Source organism: Cajanus cajan, chromosome 1 (genome assembly GCF_000230855.2).
Source record: "Cajanus cajan strain Asha chromosome 1, NIPB_CcT2T_4, whole genome shotgun sequence".
NCBI lineage: Eukaryota > Viridiplantae > Streptophyta > Magnoliopsida > Fabales > Fabaceae > Cajanus > Cajanus cajan.
The window spans coordinates 19,737,763-19,757,283 of record NC_138517.1 but is presented as its reverse complement, the minus strand read 5'-3'; the positions used below and the strand labels follow the sequence as shown (position 1 = coordinate 19,757,283).

The 19,521-nt window shown below is 32.3% G+C and overlaps 1 protein-coding gene and 1 non-coding gene across 2 annotated transcripts; one reads left to right on the top strand and one right to left on the bottom strand.

The window, feature by feature from the left end:
- Positions 1 to 368: 368 nt before the first annotated feature.
- LOC109812331 (CASP-like protein 5A2) lies at positions 369 to 3,918 on the bottom strand. Its single transcript, XM_020376272.3, has 3 exons — positions 3,528 to 3,918; positions 1,315 to 1,447; positions 369 to 914 (listed from the first exon to the last, which is right to left on the bottom strand). The coding sequence occupies exons 1-3, from the start codon at positions 3,743 to 3,745 to the stop codon at positions 723 to 725; spliced, it is 543 nt and encodes a 180-aa protein (XP_020231861.1). The 5' UTR covers positions 3,746 to 3,918; the 3' UTR covers positions 369 to 722.
- Positions 3,919 to 7,969: 4,051 nt separating this feature from the next.
- Positions 7,970 to 8,074, top strand: LOC114916763 (small nucleolar RNA R71). The gene has a single exon (XR_003805370.1). It is a non-coding gene; the product is annotated as a small nucleolar RNA R71 (small nucleolar RNA).
- Positions 8,075 to 19,521: the final 11,447 nt, after the last annotated feature.

Sequence of the window (19,521 nt, the reverse complement as noted above, 5' to 3'; positions counted from 1 at the left end):
TATATTGAAAGAAAAATGCATACTTTATATGCGTTCACAATCTTTCAATGAAAATGAGTCATTATTTTCAAATAATAAATATTTCGTATCAATATTATAATTGACAAAAGAAAAAACTTATAAAATCATTTTGCTCCCCCTCTACTCATGATAAAATATTTTTTTCTATTATTTTAAAACATTTTTTTATTAAACATAAATACATTAAAATTGTTGAATTACAAAGGAGCTATAACTTCCCTATGTTACTGCAACGCGTGTAAAATACAAGGCGAGACGCAAAACAAACGCTGGTAGCCTACTTCCCTTTGTTACTGCAGCCTAAAATAGTTTGACTCGTTACATAACTGAAGTGGTTCATAACAATCTTGATAAGGCGCAATAAGTTTGCATAAACTTGTGGAAACTCATTAACACTAGTATAAACTTGCTATCTAAGATTCTAAATCATTGCAAGTCTAAATTAATGCTATGTTGCATTAAGTAACCCCCACTTCCTAACTTCATGTTGTGCCATGTAAATTACGTGGAAAGTTACCATCTCAGCGTTTTGAGAATATAAACATCACAACTAAAGTTTTCAAGTTCATGCCTTGAATTGAAGAGCAGCAACATTTCAAAGGATCAAAAAAGCCCTAGAATAAGATTTGCTACAATCATGGCCATCAATCCTCAAAAGTTATATGCCATATATAAATAGCTAAAACCCTTTTTTGCTGCTTCTATTTGGAGGCCAGTGTCCAGAAATTCAAAATAAATGAGGGCGAAGCAGCAAACCAACTCATAAATGCCATTGCTGTTGCTGTCTCAAACCTGCTGCAATGGTTCTGTGCACAATCATTCAAATCATTGCCAATGAGAACTGTGATACCAGCAGACGCACAGGCTGCAGAAAATGTAAGTGTGGAAGTAATCTGCAGCAGAATTCACAGGAGATAAACTTAGTTTCATGGATAAATAGATTATGAGAAAAACACCATATATGAGTGTCTCTACATTACTTTTAGAGTTGTTATTCATACAATGATTTATAGAACAATATTTTTTCTCTCCATCACATAATTACATTTGATACTTTTGTCTCACCTCTCTCTTTTTACAAGTTAATTATACAAGCTAACAAAGTTTACCAGCATTGTCTTACCCCATCACTGATAGAGAATAATCGGACAATTCTTACGTTACAAGTTAATTATACAAGCTAACAAAGTTTACCAGCATTGTCTTACCCCATCACTGATAGAGAATAATTGGACAATTCTTACTTTACAAGTTAATTATACAAGCTAACAAAGTTTACCAGCATTGTCTTACCCCATCACCGATAGAGAATAATCGGACAATTCTCACATTTCGGTATCCACGCCTTACTAAAATGGCATATATATCAGCAACTGCCAAAGAGAGGCTCCACAAGCTTTGCAGGCTGACAGCAGCAACTAGGTAGCTGGTACAACAAACACAACAAAACTGGTTATGCTATGTTGAAAATGAAGATTCAGAATATGACATCAACAAATCCTAATGCTCTGATCACCTTTGCAAACATTACAGTAAAGATACACAAATTTCATGAAGTGCAGTTGCCCCACAAATTGGAATACGACTTAGTGCAGTTCATATAATGAAGTGTCTTCATATGCTCTCAAATATTATTTTCATTCCAAGTCTTGGATTTAAGACTCCTGATTCATAGTGTACATAGTCTTCTTAGACAAAAATTATTCCTTCCAAAAAGATCAGAGGCAAAAGCTTGAACAGATCACCAGTTGTATCTTTATATGACGAAATTTGTATAACTTCTAACACATGTAAATACTAAATAAAGCACTAAATCACACCTTTATATTATTAGACTATTTGATTTGCAACTTCAAAAATATGTAAGGAGATTCCAAAACAAGAGGCATTTCACTTAAAAGTTAAAACAACGATCACCAAGCCTTATGCCCCTAAGTGAGGTTGGGCAAAAGTATCCAACAATGCCATTAAGTTTCATTGAAAAACAGATTTTCAGAAAGCATATCTAGATCAAGGTCTTTTTAATGGTTTCTCCTAATGTTATCTTTAGTTTCCCTCTACCTCTTTTAATTGGACTATATTCCATTTGATCCACTTTCCACACCGGCACCACAGTTGATCTTCTCCTTGCATGACCAAACCACCTTAAGCATGTTTACATCACACTCCCCTCATTAGATGCTACTCCACCTCTCTCCCAAATATATTCCGCTAGAATCTAATCATTTCCTGAATGTACGCACAACCACCATAGGCATGTAGAAGAGCTCAATACAGAACATTAGAGAAAAGGCAAAGACGAAGAAAAATCCTTAGTAAACAATCCCAACCAACCATCTAGATGATAAGTCAGAAGACAGTAACTTTAGACTACTCAAGAGAAGATAAAACATAAATAGAAAATAAATTTCTAAGGGCTTGCATGAGTGACTTTGGTTGAAGCCTAGGTTTCCCAATTCACACCCATTTCACTCGAGACTGAATTTTCTGCTGCTACTAAGTTGCTAAAATGAGCAGTGAGAGTATTGAGGGAAAGATGACAAAAATCGGTTGAAGGTGGTTTTGACACATAAAAAGAAAACCAATGAAGAAAGTAGCTTACGAAGCTCTTTCTTATAAAAAGGAGGAGACGGGAGATTAAGAGGGAAACCGAAAGTTGTTAAGACAGATCTCATTATAAGTAATATCTTTAAAACTCTGGTATTTAACTGAGCCAAATTTCGTCATATGATTCATATAGCAAGTACTAAAATAAGACTTTTGTTCTTGTAGTAGTAGTATTAAGATGCTAAAGAAAATATAGAGCAAAGTAAGCACTAATTTAACCATTCTATCACTGAAAAATCATTGAAATCTAGTAACTAACTAAAACAATTCTCACACCTGTTAGACGAACAAAGTCCCAATTTTCCCTCACAACAAAGTCCTAACTATTTAAACAATTAAAAGAGAGTTTACGAAGGGAAATAATTTCTTTCCAATATCTGTTTGGATAAACTTTTTCAGAAGCATTTCAAAGATAAAAAAATATATATATAAAAAAAAAAAATGAAAAGAAACTTTTCCATAAACTAAAAGTATCTTATGCATATGTTAAAAAAAAGATTTTGTAGAAGTTTTCAAGGAAGAACTTCTAAAAATTAGCTTAAATTAAGTTATACACAAGCTGATTCTAGTTTATCGAGATATTTTTTTTTTATCAGAAAAAATTTATCCAAACAAACTCTAAACTTTTCTTTTTTATCAGAATTACAATTACAGCATCAGAGTTCGAAATTAATACCAGCAAATCCTACTCCAATTCCCACCACCAGACCGACCCTAAATTGATTAAATGTTTGGTAAAAGTAGAGAAGCTCATTTAATTGCCCCCTTCATGAAACCCATTTAACAAAACCAGGGGGTGCTGTTTTGAACACGAGAACACAACCCAATGAACAATTACTTATCACAGAGCCAATTAAAGAGACATGCTTAACTCAAAGAGAACATGAATTAATCAGTACCGGAAGGCGGTGACGGAAGGGAAATCGGAGGTGGTGGCCATGACGGAGAGGGAAACGACGGCGAAGGAGAACTGAAGGAAGCGGAGGAGGAAGCCGCCGAGGGTGCCGGGCATGCCCTGCGTGTCCTTCAAAGTGTGTCTGGGCATGGCAATTGCATGGTCGGTCACCGGTGGCGCTTCAATAGGGTGAACCGAAGGGTGAACCATCGACAACGACATGCCAATTGCATGCAAGGAACACTACCACCACCAACAACAACAATTGGATCAACAAAATCCGAGGGTTTCTGCCTCTACAGTTTTTGCTTTACTACTCCATACGCTGCCCCTGCTTTCTCACTTTTTTTGTCTTCCAATCTAACTTTCTTTTTTATCTTCCACCACATTCCTTTCTTTTCTTTTTTTACTTTTTTTTTTTCTTCCCTCTGTTATAGAGTAGACAGTCAACGTTTAGTGAGCGTGCCGTGGCATGTCAAACTAAGAGAATATTAAATAAATATTTAAAGTAGGTACTTGTTCATTTCCCTCTAATCAATAGGAAAATTTGATATAACTTCTTTAAAGGTGTGTCAAGATAACATCTACTTCCTTTATTTTTAATTAGTTAACATTTATCTTTTCTATTTTAGCTCTCACATATTATTTTTTTTTATATAATGTTAGTTTATTTACATGTTAAAATTCATTCTCTTTTAATATTTGAATTTATTTATATGATTGAAAAAGTGTATAGTTCATTAGTGTATATTTATGTTCTTGGCTTCATTCTATTGTAACATAATACAAATATCAAAAGAATGTTATTTTATGAGTGAACTATATAAAGGCACAAGTGATTAATTATTTCCATTTCAAAATCTTGTCAATGATATTAATCACCTACAATTAAGTTCAAGAAATTTAAATAACTTTAGATGTATTAATTAATAATGTGACTTAGTAGTCGTAGTTCCTTTGTCAAAACCACCAAAAGAGTAATTATGCAACATTTATGAAACTATCACTCTAGTTTGAACTAGCTCATTATCTTGGTTCTTCACCATAGTGATCCGAGTTTTCTTAAGAACCACTTGTCTATGACTAACCCACCTATTATCAGAAATAGGATAAATAATCCCTACTACAAGAAGTTTCATGACCTCCTTCGTCACCACATCTAAAATGGTAGGATTTAGTCATCTTTAAGGCTATCTCATAAGTCGAAACTCATCCTCCAGCAAAATCTGATGCATACATATGGTAGGACTAATCTTAGGAAGGTTAGCAAGAGTTCAGTTAATGGTTTTCCTGATGGAACCAACTTCTCCATGAGGGCTAGTGGTTGATTCCTTCTCTTCTCCAAGGATGATTTGACGTGAAGGATGATCTCTTCAAGGGTATGGAAGTGGTGGAGATAGTGTTTAGGGAGGTGGAGGGTGACGCTCAAAATGGAGGAGAGGAAGGGGAGGTGTTTGGTGGTGTAGCTCCTTCAAGCTAGCTCACTTCACTTAAGATGATGAAGGCCAACCAAGGAAGACCCAAGCTCATTCAAGGAAGAAAGGACAGGATAGGGGGTTGTGGAGTTCCTAAGGGACTAAGGAAGGAATGAAGAGGCACTAGGCTCACTCAATATCATTAATTTTCAAAGTGGCTACATGGTGGGTAACCTAGAGTACTTATAGAGAGAGAAAGGCATCTAGGGTTTCTTGGGAGCATTTGGCCAAAAATTCCAAGTCCAAATGCATCCTAGATGAGCCCTAAATGCAGCCCAAATGAAATGGCTCTCATCTCTCCTTAAAGATTAAAGTACCCTTAGGTCTAGAAAAAGAAAGAAATGGACTTTGACCTTATAAAATAAGATTTAAGTCCTAAAATAAATCTAAGACTAATTTTTCCCCATAATACAAAGGCTAAATAAAAATACAAAATAAAATCCTAATATCTAATGTGCCCCAAAATAAAAGGGAAAAATAGGAAAAGAAAGCAACAAACTAAGGAAAGGGCTCAAAATCCACACACATGATGATCATGGCTTTTGGTGTGGTGTGTTCTTCATCTTCCTCTACTCTCCTAGCCATGGACCTTATGATAGGCCCTATATGATGCTTCAAGGATGGTCCTCCATCATTTCCTATGGTCTCTCAAAACCTACAACAATCTCTTCTCTTGGTTAAATTTGAGACTATTGGCTATAATGGTTGGAAACCTATAATCAAGTTACTTGAATGATCTTTCAATGTCTTTGATATGTGTCATACATCAATCTGATAAGAACATTTTCATATTACTTATACGCTTTTTTATAAGAAAAATATTTTAAGAAGTATTGAAAAAGTTTCTACTTTTTATTCAATGTTAAAAATGACAAATTTTCCAAAGAGAAATATCTTTGAAAGATGATAGATTGTCTAAAATAAGGGAAGATTTTAAAAATCCTTTCATCTTATCAAAGCAACATGTTTTTCAAAGAACAAAGAAGAACGAACATTTCAAAAATACAAAAACATGTTTGTCACCATCAAAAAGGGGGAGATTGTTAGGTCAAAATACAATCCCCTAATCTTGGAGTTTTAATGCTAATAAACAAAGTGTTTTTATAGAAAGGAAATGTTTACCAAAATGTCTTTGAAACTTATCTTTAAAAGGCTTATTAGATGAAGTGTAAGATGCAAATAATTTGGAAGACGATTACTAATCAAACAAAACATGTAGTTTATCTCATATACATTAAATATTTATCATTTATTAAGACTAATGATAAAGTTCACTTTCAATATTTCATTCCTTAACAGATCGAATCAAAAGACTGTCTTGAAACTCACAAATCTATTAAAGAGAAAAATCATGCTTTTTGCCAGAACTAAATCTCAAAAATCATGGAGAAAAATATATAAAGTCACTACAATAACTACTCTAAGCTGACATTGCTTTTGAAAGCTCCGTTTGGTATGGAAAGTTGATAAGTATCCTCCTTGATCAAATAAGCGGTACTATTTGGTGAAATGCATTTAATGCTCATATTAAATGTGTCAAATGGTTACCTGCCAACACAAGGAAGACGATGAAGACAGATGAAGAAAACTTGTGAGTTGAACTCAAAGTGTTGTAATGGTCATCTTCTCCAAAGCTACTATATAAGAAGTTTTGAAGATCAAGACAATATAAAGCTTATCATTTGAAATACAATAATATTCACAGACACATTTTTTTGTATAACTTTTGTCTTGTAGAAAAATATTTGTACCAAAACACTATTGCATTCACGTCTTATAGAGACAATTATAACAACCTTGTAATACCTTGATAACTAGAGCCTGGGGAGGGTTAACTATAAAAGAATAATTAGGTAGTGGCTTAAGGAGGCCAGCCAAAGAACACTTGTTGTTGAGCTTGGCGAGACTTGTTGTTAAAAGAATACTTGGGTAGTGATTTGAAGAAGCTAGTCAAAGAACACTTGTCGTAAAGTCAAAAGTGGCTTATGAAAGAATACTTGGGTAGTGATTTGAAGAAGCTAGTCAAAGAACACTTGACGTAGAGTCAAAAGTGGCTTAAGAAAGAATACTTGTAACTTTGAGAAAATTATTGGAACTCAATCTAGTTGGATTAAGAACTGGACGTATTCTTTGTGAGTGAGACAAATCAATATAAAAACACTCAATGTTCTGTCTATTCTTTTGTTTACTTTTCAGCACTTCATCTATTGTAGATAATACTTCACTTTCTTGTAAAAAGTGTGAGTTTTTAATGTTCATTATTCAATTCCCCTTTTAATGGCTATCTTTTCTCCACACATTCATATTCTACTAAAACTACATGTTGTTGCCAGCCATCTATTACATCATTTCCTCAAATGAAAGACTATTATTTTGCACAAAAGGAGGAGGAGGTTGTTGTTGTTGTTACTATTTCTTGAATGGAGGCTGAATGGAATGGTATATGTTGTTATTGTTACAGGTTTTGCCCCTGTTTCAAGTTTGGATGATCTCTCCAACAAGAGTTGTATGGATTATGATTTTGTTACTACTATGGAGGTTTGTATTGCTAGCTAATGCACATTTCAAAAACATTAGCATTTGTTTCTTTTAGAGTAGGACATGCATCTGAGGATGTTCTTTGGAAGCACAATGCCATACATTCTTGTTGGAAAGTTGATTACTACACCTACCTATTGTTGTTGGCCAATTGGTAAATGCCTCACCATGGTAGTTAGCTCATTCAACTTATTTTCCAACCTTTGATTATTTACATCAGAAACAACACCAACACCAATTGCCAACTCATTTACTCCCCTAAAAGCTCCTTTGAATCCAAATTGTTGACTATTGGCTACCATGTTTATAATGAGTTGTCTTGTAGCAGGTGGTGTCTTATCCATCAAATACTCTTCCGTTGGTTGCATGAATCATGCTCCTATCCATCAATATCAATCCCTCATAGAAATATTATAGAAAAAATTACTCACTAATTTGGTGATGAGTACAAGTGGAACACAACTTGTTGAATCTCTCCCAATAGTCATACAAAGTCTCACCATTTTGCTGCCGTATTTCACAAATCTTTTTTCTAATTACTGTAGTTTTAGAGGCAGGGAAATTTTTTTCAAGGAATAATTTATTCATCTTATTCCATGTAGTGATGGTAGTTGGTAAAAAGTAAAAAAAAAATCTTTTCTAGCACCATCCAAAGAGAAAGGAAATTCCTTCATTTTCACATTATCTTTTGGCACACCTTGAGGACTCATGGTGGAACACACTATATGGAACTCCTTTAAATGCTTATGAGGATCTTCACCTACAAGTCCCGTTGATTCTGAAGCCTTTTTGAAGATTTAGTTTTAGTTTTGATGTAACTTTGTTTAAGTTTGCTTCATTTTATATTTTTGGCCTGTTAAAAGGATATTGTATTGGTTGTTTCATAAGACTTAGCACTCCTCCTTAGAGCTCTTATTTTTTTCTCTCCTCTTTTCTCACGCCTTTCGAATACCAATTCTGCTAACTCCTTCTTAACATTCCCTCGGGTTGGGTCAACCAACTCATTTCACTTTCTGACCCATTTCTCTTTTCCCCCCAAATAATCAAATAATAAATAAGTATAATACAAATACTTTTTCCCCAATAATAAAAAATTATTTTTGACCCAAAATATAATAATATAATTTTGATATCAAAATATCCTATAAAATTAATCTTTTAAATTTTATAATAAAAATATATAATTAATTTAATTATAAAAATATAGGGGGTTGCATCCCATCTCAGCTCCTAAATTATATTTTAAAACATATAAATAATTATTTAAAATGCTAATAAAAATATTTATTTAATATATACACAATAATTATTCAAAACGTACAAAATAATATTCCCCTATAATAATAAAAATAATTATGACCAAATACCATATAATAATAATATTTTTGAAAAATGGGGTGTTATAATAGTTATATCTAGGTTTCATATAGTAGTTACATGAAAAATGTGGAGTCATGGATTTCTTAAAATTAAGTTTCTTCCAATCAACTTTTTCATTTTCTTTAAATTTTAATGCAATATACAGATTTTTACAATTTACACAAGGCAATTTCAACTTACTAACTTCAATTGTTAAAATCTCATTTTCTTTTTCTAAAGAAGACACTTTCAATTCCAATTCTTTTATTTTGCCTTCATAGATTTTATTCAGAATTCCCATCTTTTTAGCTTCAACATATAACTCAGAAAATGCGTCTTGTAATTGATTATATGAACAAGTGGATGAATCCGAATCACTTACCTCATGATCTGATTCATGCTTAATCATAAGACAAAGATTAGCCCCTTGCTCTTGTTCACTATCACTGGAGGTTGTAGAAGCATTATCGTCCCAAGCTATGTATGCTTTCTTCTTTTTGGATCTGAATTTTGACTTCTTTTCCTCATTTCCTTGCTTTTCCAAGTTGGTTCAGTCAACCTTCATATGACCAGCTTTCCCACACTCAAAACATGTGAATTTTGGAGAGAATTTGTCACTTTTCTTAAAGAATTTCTTCTGACTTGATGGTTTCTTCTTGAAGTTCCTTTTCTTCATAAACCTTCAAAAATTTCTTACCATTAAGTTCAGTTCTTCACTTTTTGATTTTTCTTCATTCTTGCTGCATTTGTCTTCACTTGAGGAGTCTTCCATTTTCAAAGTCAAACCTTTAACTTTCTTATCTTTTTGTTCTTCCTCAACCATCCTTGTCATATTCATCTCATATTCTCTTAGCTTACCAAACAACTCAACACTTGTCATTTGAGCTAGATTCTTAGATTCAGTAATGGTTGTCATAGTAGGTTTATATCTCCTATTGAGTGACTTTAGAGCTTTTACATTTACTTCTTCTTCATCAAAGATCTTCCCAAGTCCTTTTAAGTGATTAATGATATGAGTGATCCTCTTATGCATGTCCATGATTGTTTCTCCTTAAGTCATTCTAAAAGTCTCATATTGTTGGATGAGAGTGTTCTTTCTAACGTCTAACTTTTGGAGTACCTTCGTGAGTGACTTGTATCAAGTCCCATTCTTCCTTAGCTATAGAACAAGATGGAATTCTAAAGAATTCATCAGAGTTTAATGTAGAATGTATTATGTTTAAAGCTTTCGCATCATTTTCAACTCTTCTTACTTCATTTGGTTCCCAACTATCAAAAGGTTTGTCAACTATTTTCCCTTCTATGGTTACAGTAGGAACTTTGTAATCTATAATTATAGCTTTCCAAATACTTCTATGAATAGATTCCATGAAAATTTTCATCTTCACTTTCCAAAATGGATAGTTATCATCACAAAAGAGAGAGGTCTATTTATAGAGGCACCTTCAGTAAAAGGTAATTGATTACCGACCATTATAAGGGTTTTTCTAAAGGATCTAACTTGAGTAATTATCAAAGTTGAGATCTGATACCAATTGTTGGTCTGTAGAACACGAATCTAGAAGGGAGGTTGAATAAATTCTACACTTAGATGGCTTCCTATGGTCTTTAAAATCTTGTTCTTATTCTTTTCTTTCTTATCCCAATTACAATTAATCAAATTCATATTACAAATCAGTAATAAGATACAAAATATCAGATATGACATGTAGCGGATCAAATACTCGTAATCCAAATGAATTTTTGAAATTACCTTCTTTCTTTTATTATTACCAAATTGCATATATGATGAACTGAATATGAATAACAATTGATAACAGATAAAGAAACATTTTCTTGAAATTCTTTTTAACAAATATCACAAGATGATAACAAAATTATATCAAGAGATGAAGGTTAAGAGAGAATTACACAATGATCTATATTAATTCAGCTATACAAGGGCCTACATCCAATTTTTAACTTAGCACACAACTAAATCAAATCATTGCACTATAATATTCTTTACATACACCATGTAAAAGCAATATTACAATCAGAATGAAAATCATACATAATCTTGAATCCACAAGATTTCACAAACAAAGATTCCTACACCTCACAAGAACTTACTTGAAAAAAAACTAGTCTCAAGATTTCTCTTAACTCTTCTAGAGACACCCTATCTCAAAGAGTAACATAGACCAAAAGCACAAACAACGATTTAAGATAAGAGAGAATACACATGATATGTGTAGAATGATCTTGTACAGAGATTAGCTCAAAAAAATCCTTGAAATCTTTCAAGAACTCATCTTCTTCAATCAATCTTTAGCCTTTACATTCTTTTTGAAAAGTTTTTGATTTTATCTTGTTCTAAAACATTTTTCAAAGTATTATATGATCTTTTTTTAAAATTTTTTTGAAAAGAGTTATATTTGTAGTGCAAAAAGGATTTTAGCATTTAAATTTTTTTGTAACTGTTGTAATCTATTTACCTATGAAGGTAATCTATTACTGGATTTTTAAAACGGAAACAACATTGATATTAGCATAGGCATAATCGATTACCAAACATGGTAATTAATTAATCTGTGCTTCTTAGTAAGCATAAAACTCAATTTGTACAGAGGTAATCAATTACTAGAATGGGGAATTAAATAACCCGATACTAAAAACACTTGTTTCACTCAAAAGTCATCATGGTAATTTATTACCATAGATGGTAATCAATTAAAATAGTGATAACTACAAGTTTCAATTCAAATACTAAGTTTCAGTAATCTATTACCTGAAATGAAAATTTACTACCTCACTTAACATTGAATTCTTTTGAATGATTCAAGTTTTATTTAATGTTAAAACACTTTCTAATCTATTACCAAAACTTGATAATCTATTACATTATGTTTTTACATAAAATGAGAAACATTGAAATATGTTTACTAAAAAAACAAGATAAGTTTTGAAAACAAACCACATAACAAGCAAACACATACATGCCTAAGTCTTATGAAACAACCAATACAATATCCTTTTAACATAGGCCAAAAATATAAAATGAAGCAAACTTAAACAAAGTTACATCAAAACTAAAAGGGGGATTCACATAGCATCATAACTAGTCGGATTTACACAATCAGGTACGGGGGAAAAGAGGGTCTTCATATGCATAGTCACAAGAGGGAATGAGTAGAGGAAGAGTTCCCTAGGATTCTTAGAAATTTTCTAATTATTTTTGTTTGCATGTTTAATAATTCAAATGATTTCTGTGTGAATCTATACTGGTATTTCTAGTATTAATTATTGTAACTTTTATTCTGGATGATGGATTGGATTGATTGAAATGTGCCTGTGAGTTAGGGTTCATGAAGAATTGGGGATTCTAGAATTGATGCATGTTTCTATGAAATTGATGTGTTATGATGTGTTTTCGAGTAATTGTGATGAGTTCTGACCGATTAGAATATAAAATAATGTTGTTTGATGAATGACGAATTATGAGATGTCTATTCGTATTTCTAAAATTATAATCAGATGAAGTGTGTGTGATGGACGACCTATGTGTTGCTATCACTACTAGAAAAGTGGTGTTTAACATTGCTATATCTACATCGGTTGTAGTAGAAACGATGTAAATGAAAAACGCGGTGGCAATCTCATAAATAAATAGAAAATGCAAACATATTTACATCGGTTGGGTGGAGAAACGATGTAAATATGAACAATTCTACATCGGTTTTATTATTGACCGGTAGAAATGAAATCAAGAAGTTATTCTACATCGGGTTTGCTTTTGACCGATGTAGAAGTCAGACCCAAATACGCCCCCCATGTAAACACCCCATGGAAAGCATACCCTTTCAACACAGCGTTCCCAGCCCGCCATGAGCAACCACGGAAACCCTCGACTAAGTTCTCAGCCATCTTATCTTCTCTTCTTTCGCACACTCTTCTTAGCCGTCTTCTCCTTCTTTCGCGCACTCTTCTCATCAAACCCTTTTTCTCTTATCCATCTTCGACGAACAACATTAGGTAAACTGAGCTATTTTTGTTGTTTATCTTAGTTTTTAATTGTTTGTTGTTGCCTTTCTCATGAGTGTACAAATGCGTGTTGGTGCTTCAAATTCATAGATGCTCTTAGAGGAGCTCTCTGAAACGCGGTGGTCCTCTTGGTCAAGTTCGTCATCGAAGGCAGCATTTGCAACATCTACATAGTTAGCACTGTTGGCATGTTTGAGGTGATCATTTAGTTCATGATGCATTATATTTTGTTCAATTAAAAAAAAATTAGGGTTTCTTTTTTTGTATTTGTTTCAATTGGGCCAAAATCTGCCAAATCTTGAGCCATAGCAGAGCCATGCTGTTGATTCTGATTAAGAATCAAGTCTTGTTGCACATGAGTGTCTGAAATGTGTAAAATGTCAAAATGAATGAATATATATATATATATATATATATATATATATATATATATATATTAAGGGTTTAGGATTAGATGTATGCATAGGGAAAGCTGTGCAGATTGCCAATGATGCTATATTGTAAAGTTTACTACCAATCATTCTTTTGTGCAGGAGCAGAGATTATTGCTTTATACACTAGTTGGTTGCTTGTGTTTAGCAAATTAGCATGTAATATGTGAGTGCAAAGAGATCTCATGTTACCAAATGCGTAAATTTTTGTGCCATTTATCTGAATAAGTGTTCTGGAACGTTGTTTTTGGTAGACACCTGTTCCTGAGGCTTAACCTGTTGTTATTGCCACTGATAGCATAATCATTTATATGACTAGTCTTCCAACTTTCCATTGGTCAATAACTAGTCATTTCACTATGTTGGTATTCTCATATGATATGATGACAAGGTTACCATGTTTTGAATCTTAGAATTTTAAACATCGGTCATTGTTCCTTGGTTCTCTCATTAGAAAACTAAAGACAAGTGTTAATTTTCTAACCAACCCATGGCGAATAGCTGAATTGTGCGAAACTTATTCCCTTTTCTTGGACGGTTATGCTTTGCATCTTAAATTGTCATTATTTAGTTCTGCTTAACTCCCTTTCCTTTTCTTAGAAGTAATTACTAAACCAGACCCAAGAAAGCCCTTATCTACCTGTTGATCTCCATCTTAATTTGAAGGATCAAAGTCAGTTACATAGGTTGTAACTTCTCAAATACACCATGAGCAGTTTTTGAAACAAAATTCATAATTTAGAATTGAATTTGAGCCTATTATAATAGGAATTTTGTGCAATACAGAATCTACCTATTACTTATTTTGAAAGTTTGAAAATTAGTAATGAGAATTTTCAGTTTGGTGCTATAACCACTAATACTATATCAAGTTCGTAGTTTTCAAAAATTGATTCTATTTAGAAATTTAAAGCTTCACATTTAACCAATTAAATGTGTATAATAGTGATTTATATAGTGCAAATTTGATCTATTTCCAATTTAATACTCTCTACCTAGCAAGTGTTGAAACATTATAGTAACGAAGGTTCAACATTTTCTTTTAAAAATTTTCGCTTGTGATACCATGTGTTTTACTTGTCTGTAGTGGAAAAATTTTATATTAGAGTGGACCATGATCATCAATTCCTTTTTGAATAGAAAACAAGCAGTAGTAGTTCTATGATCCTAAAATTACAAAACCCGTTAAAAAAAAAAAACTTCCCAATGATCTGTCAACATATATTCTTGAAGTTAATTCCCAAAATTCACAGCAAATATATTGTTCTGCCATGACTAAACTTGAGGCTAGATTACTTAGACCCTAATAAAGATTCTGCAAGTTAGAGATGGTGAAAGAAACCCTATATATCCTCATCTTCTAAAGTGAACACTATCAAATTAGCAACTTAATAAGAGGATAAAGAGTCAGGATTCGGGGTTCATTAATTGAATAATTTATTTTCTTAGTGTTTTCTTTGGGAAGTAATTTAGGGTTAGATGTATGCATAGGGAAAGTTGTGCGAAATAAAAAATGAAAGCAGCTTTGGGAGATATTTTCTTATTTTATTGTTGAATTTGAAGTACTTGTGCATAAATTTATCCAAATAGGGTCGAAGTCTAGTTTTTGGGCTATAGCATATTAGACTGTTTTCTTTATCAACAAATTGATTTATATTTTTGTTTGATGTTGACTATTGATAACATTAAGATTTTCTTTCTTTTCATTATCACACATCTATTTTCAAGGAAGCCTATATTGAGACTGTTTGTTTTAAAGAGTTTAAAGAAAATTTATTTTTAATAAAATAAGCAATTTTCTACTTTCTTGATATATTTGTCTAAACCTTTTTTTTAATAACCAACTCCTATCTACTTAAAAAATCACTTTTTTATAATCACATTTTTTAATTTTAAACAAACTGGTCCATTGTGGTAGCATACTATAGTGGAGTAGCAGAGTAGTGGTCCTAGGTTGCTATGAGATTCAAATAGTGAAGCAGTTTTCAACGGTAGCCATTGTTGCTGCAATAATGGCTTTTCACATGCTATAGTGCAGCCACCATGATATAAGATTCCAAAACCCATTTTCACTGCTAAAACAATGTTTATTTTTGGGTGAATTGTGTTGTCTCCCCATTTTTGTGATGCATTTTTTTCTTCTAAAACATAATAGGATTTGAAACCCTTCTTCCTTGATCATTCACAAAAAGTTACCTCTATGCTGATCTCTGTTCTTCACACCATAGATTTTTTTTGTTGTGTTTTCATTTGTTATGTTATTTTCCTATTAATTTCACCATCATCTTTCATTTTTCGACTTCATTACTATATTATTGCTCCTAGATTGATGGCGATTGTGTATGTAAACTATGACATTATTTATCTTGAATTTTGTTAAGTTTGATTTCTTTTTAATTTTAGTATTTATATGAGTTGTATAATTTATTTAGTCTGTATTATAATGTTAAAAGTAGTGGCTATCATGCTATAACATTTTCAGATCTGGCCACTATGTGCCACCATCTGAAATTGATAACTATCAAGAACATGGTAGCTTGAAACTAAGTTTAAATAATTGCAGTGGCAAGGTTCTGGTTACATAATTTGAATTAGTGAAATTGATTGAGTGATCTTTTTTGTTTTTGATATATTTGCCAATACTTTCATATATTAGTCTTTTGAGCCTATTTTGTTTTTTTGTTGGGAGTTAGGAAAATGAGTTTGCCTGGCATACACTGTTTAATCATCAAAATGCCTTTGCTTCTAATTAATTTCTGGACATTCCTAGAATTGCTTATATATTTTCCCCACCTGTGCATAAAGCAAGTTATGTATCTAATTTTGTCACAAAATTTGAAAGATTAGTGTCAAACCATAGGGTGGATTAGCATTTCTCTATTGATTTTTTTATTCAGTAATCTCCATAGGGTGGATTAGCATTCCTAGATTATATTGATTTCTTTTTTATTTAGTAATCTCCATAGGGTGGATTAGCATTTCTCTATTTTAAATTTTGTGTGGACTAAATTGTGATAGGTTGATAGATGGAATGAACAGAGGGAAAGTGGGACTTTTCCTGGACCTCTTTGAAATCATGTGTCGCTTGAATATCCTCTAAAGCATGAGAAGTCTTGAACATTCTGTTGGGTTTTTTTCTTCAGTTATATTTGGTTGAGTCATTGTGAATAAGGCAGTTTGTGGATGTTCATTACGTCAAAATGATGGGTGTCATTTTGCTTTTGAAGTTGATGTAATTGTTCTGTGGTACTTTCTTCGTTCAAAGCATTGACTTTGATATTAATCTGCAAACTCGATTCCATATTTGAGTCTTCTTTATTTCAATCTTTCCTAAAGTGCATCTTTGTGAACTCCATTTAATTTGTGTATTTATGTATCTATTGTGTAACTAATTGTGGCTAAATATAGAAATCATTGGCAGTTATTGGTTCTCTGTCCTGTAAACAATGTTGCTGTTTGGTTTTGTTCTTTGCATCGTAAGCCTAATGTTCAAATAAAAAATTTAATTAAAAGGTAAAATTTAGTTTGTAACAGGTATTTATTTTATGCTCTCTATTATAAATTTTAACCATGTAACTTACATTCATTTATTTTCTTTAGTGTTATGGTTGTCTATAATGTCATGGGGGTAGATCTATAGCATAACCAAAGAACCTAGATTAGATTTATCCCATGGTAATTGATTTGTAACCTCCATATGCCTAAAATATTTTCTTATTAGCTTAAATTAAAAATTTCTTATACAACTCAATCTAATATTCATTTTAGAGTAATCGACAACAAGGAGGTTACGAATGTGGATATTATGTGATGAATTGGATGTTAGACATAATTGAAGGGGAAGTAACAAATGATTGGATTGAGGTAATATAATTCTTTTACTTTTATTATCATTGATTAATTTATTTTCATGATTTTTATGTAACTAATATATTATACTGTATGTTACAGCTTTTTGATGATGTTGCACCATTGCCGAAAACCAAATTGAAAGACATTCGGAGTCAATGGGAAAACTTCTTTTTAGAATAATTTAGAAATAGAGCATGATTTTTAGTTTAATTAGGATTGTTTACAATATATCTCAAAAATAATTTTCTGCCTTTATTTTATAGTTTATTTTCTTATCCCCAAAATAAAATAAACTAAGTAGTTAAAGCTTGGTTATCATGTTTTGGTTATTAATTTTTCACCAAACTATTCACTTAAATTGCTTAGTCAATTATTTGTTGTTTTCACTACGAAGTTTTTATTTCTCTTTACAACATCTAGCTTTGTACATGGGAGTGAGGGGGTTGGTTTCTATGTGCTTCAGTTTCATATATGTTGTTGAGGAGAGTACGAATTGGTGGGTGCAATGCGTGTTATTATTTTTGACCTTTCCCTTCAATGTTTGGAGGCATCACAATTTTTTATTCAATATTATATTTTTGTGTCTCTGTATGTGTGTGATGTCAATACTAAATATATAATAATTTCTCTTATTTGCTTGAAGGATATGGTTTTGTTAAATACTTTCACAGAGATATAGCTTTGGCAACTATTAATGGACTTAATGGAACCTATACAATGAGAGTAAGAAAAAATTCTGCATTTTATTTCCTTTTAATAATTCTCCTTAAGAAAACATTTGGGTTAATCTTGTTGATCCTACAAAATGAGAGTAAGAATTTATAATTTTTGTTGATCCTAATTTTTTACTCCAACAAGTCATTTTTTCTTTCTTGTCAAGTTTTTTGATTTATTAAACAAGTTAAATTGTATATATATCCACTCTACTTAAGCAACACAATTGAGTAGAATAATGCACTATACAATTTCTGTTTGAGATTTATATATGTATATATATGTTTATTACAGGTAATCAGAAAGAATCTAAAAAATAAATGAAACTTTTTTTTATAAAAAAAATGCAATCTACATCGGTTGTTAACAAAATCGATGTAGATTTTGCACAAATTTACATCGATTTCAAAATCGATGTAGAATTTGCACAAATCTACATCGGTTTCAAAACCGATGTAGAAGTGTATGTATTTCTAAGTCACCCTATTTTACATCGGTTTTAGAACCGATGTAGATTACCTCGCAAAACCGATGTAAATAATACATCCTGTAGTAGTGTATATGTATATATATAGTGGTGTGTGCTGAAATGGAATAAATCCAAATGTGAATTATAAATTGAGATGTACGAGAATGTTGTGTATGATGCCTCGACATGGACGTGTGCATGACACGGTGTTGGATGTGTGATGCATTGGCATAAGCGTGTGCGTGACATGGTGTTGGAGGTGTGATGCATTGCCACGGACGTGTGCGTGACATGGTGCTGGATGTGTGATGCATTGGGACGAGCATGTGTGTGACATGGTGCTAGTGGTGTGATGTATTAGCACGGGCATGTGTGTGATAGGGTGTTGGATGTGTGATGCATGGGCATGGGTATGGGCATGTGCATAACATGGTGTTGGATGTGTGACATGGTGCATACTTAAACTGTGATGTGATAATGGAAATTGAATGAACTTAGAATTGATAATATGAAGTATGATTGACCAAGGTTTAATTGTGTATATTTTTTTGATTAAGGGTGTATTGGTTGGATTTTTCTATTGTGATTTGTATATGAATGTCTTCTTTTCTCACCGTATATTTTATGGTTATTTTTAAGTAAGGAAAATCTGGATGTGAGTGGCACTTAAGGTGCCGACATTTGAGTTGATAGATTGCTCTGATAGTGTGACGTCGAAGCGAGGGATTTTATTTGATAAGTTTTTATTGTATTTGGGGCTTAATGCTCCTTTATTTAAGTACAATTGCAAATTATTATTTTCAAATTTTGATTTTTCAATTAGACGATTATTTTGAGGTTTCATTTGTGAACCATTTTACCCAGGATTTTGATAATTTATTCATCATTTTATTACTATATGTGTTGGAGTAGAATGGGTGTCACAACTATTCTAGATGCATGATTAGGAAATTTGGTGTTCCTAGTCGAAGTTTTAAATGGATTAAAAAGATTGATTATGTACACACTAACTCTCAAGGACCCAAGTTTCTTTGGATACATCAATGAAGATAAATTATGAATTGCAGGTGTGCTTGAGAGCCAAGCAAACAATGTGGTATATGGGCACTGGCTGCTTAAGGCATATGACAGGGGATA